The 7613-nt window shown below is 43.4% G+C and overlaps 1 protein-coding gene across 1 annotated transcript in view; it reads right to left on the reverse strand.

Annotated features, from left to right (window-relative positions):
• LOC102380392 overlaps positions 1-6849 on the reverse strand; it is a 150046-nt gene extending 143197 nt beyond the window's left edge. Inside the window, 3 exon segments of the mRNA XM_025199104.1 lie at positions 4022-4071; positions 5323-5472; positions 6670-6849. Of these exon segments, the coding sequence (XP_025054889.1) occupies positions 4022-4071; positions 5323-5472; positions 6670-6849 (380 nt within the window).
• Between the last annotated feature and the right edge of the window lie 764 nt (positions 6850-7613).

The raw sequence follows: 7613 nt of genomic DNA on the forward strand, positions 1-7613 counted from the left end.
GCAATGACATCAGCCAGTGCCTTCAGTACCCTCAGATGGAGCTCATCCAGGCCTGCCGACTTAAACGCATCCAGTCCTTCCAAGTGACTCTGCAACATCTCAGGGTCAACGCTTGGTAGTCTGGCACCCTGCTGTTGCCTCTCTGCAATCCCATTCTGAGACTGGTTTTGCCCCTTGTTTAGGAACACGGAGGCAAAGAACTCATGGAGGAGTTCAGCCTTGTCCCCCCCGTCTGTCACCAATTGCTTTTGCCCATTTAGTAGTGGCCCTATACCGGTGGTAGCACCAGATGACAAAGCTAATCTCTTTAACAGATTCTTTGCTTACATTTTTCTGAGCAGGGACCAGGACATCCCCTCCAATGGGATTCTGAACGGACCCAGGGGAGGCGCAGCTAGGCCTAGGGTCAGTGAGGACCTAGTCAGGGAACTTCTAGAGGGACCAGATGTGTTCAAAATCAGCAGGTCCTGACGATCACCACCACAGAGTGCTGAGGGAATTGGTAGACGTCATTGCTGGACCCCTGGAAAAGCTTTATGAGCACTCATGGTGCTCTGGCGAGGTGCCAGAGGACAGGAAAAGGGCCAATGTGGTCCCCATTTTCAAAAAAGGATGGAATGAGGACCCAGGGAACTATAGGCCCGTTAGTCTTACCTCGGTCCTGGGGAAGCTGAGAAAATTATCCAGGAGCGAGCACATCTGCAAGGGACCAGCAGAGGATATTATGCTTAAGGGCAATCAACATGGGTTCATTAGAGGCAGGTCCTGTCAGACCAACCTGGCTGCCTTCTACAACCAGGTCACAAAAGCCTTGGACACAGGTGTCATGGTAGACGTAGCCTTTCTGGACTTTAGGAAGGCCTTTGACACTGTCTCTCACCCTATCCTCATTAAAAAATTAGGTGACTGTGGTGTCAACGCCTACACAGTCAGATGGATCACAAATTGGCTGGAGGGCCGCACCCAGAGAGTGGTGGTGGATGGGTCATTTTCGACCTGGAGGGATGTGGGCAGTGGGGTTCCCCAGGGCTCAGTCCTCAGGCCCACACTGTTCAATATCTTCATCAGCGACTTGGATGAGGGAGTGAAAAGCACCTTGTTCAAGTTCACAGATAACACTAAGATGTGAGGAGAAGTGAGCATGCTAGAAGAGAGGGACAGGCTACAACTAGATCTGGACAGGTTAGAGAGGCGGATGGATGAGAATAGGATGGGTTTCAATATGGACAAGTGCAAGGTGTTGCACCTGGGGAGGAAGAACCAGCAGCATACCTACAGGCTGGGGAACTCCCTTCTTGCCAGCACAGAGGCAGAAAAGGATCTTGGAAACAAATATTCATTCCAAGATGAACATGGACCGCCAATGTGGGGACGCAGTCAGGAAGGCTAACCGCACCTTGTCATGCATCCATAGATGCATCACGAGCAGGTCCAAGGAGGTGATCCTCCTCCTCTATGCGACATTGGTTAGGCCGCAGTTGGAGTACTGCATCCAGTTCTGGGCACCGCACCTCAGGAGGGATGTGGATAGCATCAAGAGGGTCCAGAGGAGGGCCACTCGCATGATCAAGGGCAGCAGGGCAGGCCCTATGAGAAGAGACTATGGGACCTGAACCTGTTCAGCCTCCACAAAAGAAGGCTGAAAGGGGATCTGTTGGCCACCTATAAACTGGCCAAGGGGGACCAGCAGGCAATGGGAGAGTCCCTGTTCCCCCGAGCACTACCGGGAGTAACAAGGAATAATGGCCATAAGTTGAATGAGAGTAGATTCAGGCTAGATATCAGGAGGCACTACTTCACAGTCAGGGCAGCTAGGAGCTGGAACAAACTTCCAAGGGAAGGGGTGCTCACCCCTACCCTGGGGGTCTTCAAAAGGAGGCTAGACAATCACCTAGCCGGGGTCGTGTGACCCCAGCATCCTTTCCTGCCCGTGGCAGGGGTCGGACTTGTTGATCTGCTTAGGCCCCTTCCGACTCTACCAACTATGAAACTATGAAAACGGGTGGGGGTGTAGCTCTCTATGTCAAGGACTGCTAAACGTCCTTTCTGGGTGCCAAAGTCAACTTGGAAGGACATCCGGAGTCCCTCTGGGTCAAAATACATGAGGAACATGCCACAGGGGATATCATGGTAGGAGTCTATTACAGACCTCCCAGCCAGAAACAGGAGCTCGACCAGGAATTCGCCAGGGAACTGGCTGAGGCTGCACACTCTCGCTGCATGGTAGTCATGGGAAACTTTAACTACCTGGACATCTCATGGGAAGAGCAGTCGGTGAAATCCGATTGGTCGCAAAGCTTCCTCACACGTGGACGACCTCTACCTGACTCAGGAAGTCTACAAGTCGACGAGAGGTAAAGCATTGCTGGACCTGGTGCAGGCATTGCACTGGATGGCCCTGTGCAATGCCTGCAGCATGATGGAGCAACCAACAAATGCAGCACTACCCCAGAGCAGCTGCATGCAACTCCAAGGCTGTGTGGCAGTCCAGTGGCAGCTGGAGCAGGGTTGGAATGTGGGGCCACTCTGTCCGGTCCAGCCTGTGGACCAGCTCTGCTCCATGCATCCGGCCTAGGGGTGTCAGACTCATCCAGCCCTGTGGGCTATACAATACAAACTGGGCCTAAGAAAGAAGCCAAAGCTACTTCCATTAATTTTGTTTGGTCAGCCAGGGATGCTACTGAATACATCTCTCTTTCTTACTCTGCCATCCATAGGGGAGTACAATGACATGGCAAATCACATACTTGTATCATATTGTTCCTTTTTTTCCCCCCAAACCTTTACCATTTCTTACAATTCATCCTACCTGCCATCTTTCTACTATCCAGGGAAGTCATTTTTGGCATTGCTTAAATTTTGCTGGAGATTGTGTGCCTAGAATATGGAGAACAATTAAACCTTGCCCTTGGTGTGCTCACTGAAGAACTAAGATACTCAAAGTAGCCTCTCTTATACTTCCTTCCTAAGTCATACTGTTGGCCTTTTTGAATACATTCATTTGTTTTAAAATAAAAATATTTTTAAAATTTCTCATTAAACTAATATTGTGACCTTCAACCATAAACTAGCTTTTTCAGATTGTATTTACTTGCTTTTCAACCCCTTTCCCCAAAAGCTATGTACTTGCCCACCATAGTTTATGCTCATTTCTATTACCTCCAGTATTCCTCAGAACAGCACCTTCTTGCTAGCCTCTAGTTTATTTAAGCTAGAACTCAAGCCCACAGATACCAGCTAAAAATAAAAATATTGAAATATAATTTTACCTCTAATTAATAAACAGAAAGTTTTTCTTTTCTTATTCAAGGTGCCAAACTCTCCTTACCATGATATGTCAGGAATAAGAGCAGTATATAATGATATCATAATATTACAATATAAAATTCTAATGAAAATTTTGTTTTAAATCCAAATTTTTTAATTCTTCCAAAATGAAATTGTCTTAATTGAAATAATTATTTTAAGAAATATTTATTTCACAGAAATGTCATTTAAACCAATATAATTTGGTACTGATTTTTTCATGGAAAATCTGTGATGAACATTTTCAGACAAGCTCCAACTAAGAACCCGTCTTCTGCAGAATCCCCTTGTAATCCCAAAGCTGAATATTTGTAATTCTTCACCTCACTCCATCTGCAACATCACAAGCAGTTTTAAAATTATAACTTCTAGCTTTCCATGATAGTGCGCTTGTGCAGGGTTTCATTCTGTATTAGGGCATTCTCAGTAATAATCAGCTAGCTAGAACTTAAAAACACCTAACAGATTTCAATTTGAATAATGCATCGAGATCAATATTATAAACCAATAATATGCATTTAATTAAATATTTTTAATCAAATGTTATCTTGGAACTTAACTTTATATTAACATACAAAAAGCATTGCTGCTTTACTTGAGAAACAAGAACTCGGGGCTTATCACTTATGAATTTCTGCTTTTTTGCCCCAAAAGATGACAGCTCCTGGTTGCAGCCCCTTGTCACTAATAAGATATAAGAAACTGATATTAATACCTTAAGTCTTCTAACTCATGCTTTAATTTAATATTTTCCTCTTGGAGTTTCTGAAATAAAGAGAGAAGTATAATTAAAAACCTAAACTAAAAACATTCCATAATGAGTGGAAAAAATAACCTACTGAGTTATAAGGAATATCTAAAGCAGGGGTGAGCAAAATATGGCCTGCAGGCCAGATGCGGCCCACAGTGAGTCTTTGCCCAGCCTGCAGTGGGTTCCTCAGTTTCCTGGCCCAGGTACAGTGCAGTCGTGGTGCATTCTTCTGCCCCCTGGGCACGCAGCACAGCTGGGACAGCTTCCCAGATGGACTCCCTTTCTAGGCAGCCCAGGTGGCAGGCGGCACTTTCCAGCTGCCACTGCCACTGGCCCAAACCCCGTGGTACTAACAGGGACCTGCACTGCAAGGCTCCAACCCACTGATATGTCCTCTGTGGCAGGGGGATCCTCTACACAGGATCTCTTGAGCATATATTGACAACATTTCATAGAAGCAGGACATTGGCTGCCATGGTTCCCCTGCTTTACCTGTGGCAGGTTAGGGCAGGTGCAGGCAAAGTTTGCCCCACATGCTGGATCCAACTGGCAGTGGACCCTGCCCACATGGTGGGGGCTGGTCTCCATGGAGACTCCAGCTAGAGCTGTGCTGTGATAGCTCAAGGCTGGGGTTGCCATGGAGCCCAGCCCCAGCCGCGCTGGCAGGCCACACAGCAGGGGGTTACTCCAGAGCTGCTGACATATTGCAATGGGGGCAGCTTGGTCAAGGCCAGGGAAGAGCCATGATCTGCAATTTGCATGCTCTGGGCAGGGGTGTGCAGGCAGTGGATTGCAGCTCTGCCCCAGCTCAGGACCACATTGTCACCGCTACAAGGAACCATTTTGCCCCTCCCACACGCCCCCCAGGTTAGGGTATTAGGTCTGTCTTATGTCAGGGTTGATGGTAGTCTTACATAGAGTTTAAATTATGGTTTGTATAAGATAATTTGGATAGGGGTGATCCTGCCTCAGGTAGGGGGTTTAACTGGATGACCTGTGGAGGTTCCTTCCTGCCCTACTTTTCTACCATTCTGACTCTTACTTGTTGTCAAATACTTTCCAGTCTAATTGAGCTATATCCCTGGTACACAGTTTTTTTCTGTATGTCTATAAAACATCTTCTGAAGACTCCAAAACTGCTAACTAGTCTTGTAAACAAAAAAATAAAAATACACTTCTTGCAAAAAGACCATTATTATATCCATCTAATGAATCAGATTACATTTTTAAATTAAGATTTAGAAATTACAACCACTTATATCTACCTTTTGGCTATATCCAGAGAAATTCCTATTTGGAGACAGAGTCTGAAGTTCATGGTTTTGTTCATCCTTTTTTACCAGATAATGATCTTTACATCCTGGACTTATGGAGGACTGATTGCCTACAAGGTGCTTGGGTAAGTGACTTCCAACCTTTAAAACAAACACATAGCCACAACTGTAAAAAAACAAGTTTTGAAATGCAGACTAAGAAGAATTGGCTAACTATGGACAAGCCTCCATGGGCACCAATTATGATTTCAAAACTAAAAATGATGACTACTTAAGGGGATTAAAATAATTAAATAATATGCAAGTAACATGTAGATAATTTGATATTGATATGTCCTACTCCAAATATTGATTTAAATCAGCTAAGCAGAACTATACTAAAATATTAGAGAATATTCTCAACCCAACCAGTGGACTTCAAGAAATAAAAAATGCTCACATCTAAATTGATACTAAATGTTTGCGTTGTATAAGACTCTTATAGCCAGTTACATGTTTAAAGTTATAGAATTGTTCTGGAAAACATATCCCTATAATTCCAGGGATATTAAAGCACCATTAGTCATTTTTAACTGATTTGTTTTATAAAGTACTTAAAGAAGACTAAGCCAAATTCTATTTCAAGGAAGTCCACACTGCAATCAATTTAGCCCTTCACAAATCCTCTATTACTGGAAGTTACAGCTATTTATACTAGAACTTACTTTGTTCTGTAATGTCTAGGACACTTTTCCTAACTGTTCTACATAATGTCAGTTGTCAATATGCTCATTCTGGAAAGGAACACTTACAATTCTTTCAGTGATGTAACTTAAGGAAAATAATCATTTTAAATATAAAATATATACTCAATCTATTCCTCTCTCAAATTCTACTATTATCTTCCTTTCATGAAGCTTAGGGGAATTACACCAGTTAAAAATGCAGAGCAGTATTTGGCCTGCAATCATTTACTAAATGAGATACCTCAAGTTCCTCAAACAGGAAATGTTTCACACATGTATTTCATTCTGTAAAAAGACAGCTCAACGTAAGCGAGGAATTAAACTAGAAACACATGGTTAATTTAGGATGCAGACACACCCAACAACCAAACCATTTCCAAGTTTCATTAATTGAGAACCAATTCAAAATTGTTGTGGGACAGGGTGCAGACATGTAATATCTGAACCATTCCAAAATGTCACTGATTGGGAGCTAGTTGAAAATTGTGTAAAGTGCTCTGGCTCTAACACCAGAGGGTGAAAATAAGCATCCATCACAGCATGCCTTGATGTGGACAAATTTGGAGGAGGAGTATTTGCAGCCATGCTTTGGAGGTTCAAATGTGCAAGCAACCTGTGGCTGGGGGCATTTTGGTTTTTCAACTTTCTCTTGTCTCCTAAACGTGAGTTCAATAAACTTCAATATCCTGCAAATGACCAGTCTTGTTGTGGTCTTGGCTTTTGTTAAGAAGTTCACTGTTAGATTTCTTTCTGAAACAGTCAATATGTGGTTACATTCACTGGGAGGTGTCATGGTAACTACGTGGGTGAAACCAAACAGCAACTACATACCAGAATGCACTCTCACAGAAAAAACAATAAAGGGGAGAGATGCATATACATCAGTTGGAACATATTTTTCACAGAAACACCACTCCCTTTCTGACCTTCCTATCCTTGTGCTCAAGGGAAATCTATCAAACACCTTTAAAAGACAACCCTGGGAACAAAAATTCATAATCTGGCTGGACACTAGGAACCAGAGACTGAAGACCAATATTGATTTTATGACACTATAACCTACCTGATTCCTGAAATTCTTCCTACACACTACAGGTGATAATGACCCTCCTCCTTTTTGATAGGTCTTGATCCCAGTAATCAAGCTTCTTTTCTTCTGGCAAATGTTTCACTGCTACCCCAAGGAATTTCTCCCTGCTTCAATTTCACAACTTTACCCACCATTCTTAACAATCACTATACTTGCTTCCTCCCTGAAGACCTGAGGAAGAATGTCCTGCATTCAAAAGCTTTTCTAACTTTATGACAACCATGCCCTTGGTGCAATAAAAGATATCTCCCAAAGATACCCCTTCCTCTCACAAAATTCCTGGGCCATCATTGCTATCGCATCACTCTAATACTGCCAACTTGATAGTATTTATTGCCTAGAAGCTGGAGGTGATTTTTTTTTAATAATTCCTCTTTTTGTGCATGCAGGTATGATGCAAGCACTAATAAGACAGTTAACTACTGCCTTCACAGTTTGTGCATGTGATAGACACAAAACAGAAATAC

This window comes from Alligator sinensis, unplaced genomic scaffold (assembly GCF_000455745.1).
Source record: "Alligator sinensis unplaced genomic scaffold, ASM45574v1 scaffold223_1, whole genome shotgun sequence".
NCBI classification, from domain to species: domain Eukaryota; kingdom Metazoa; phylum Chordata; order Crocodylia; family Alligatoridae; genus Alligator; species Alligator sinensis.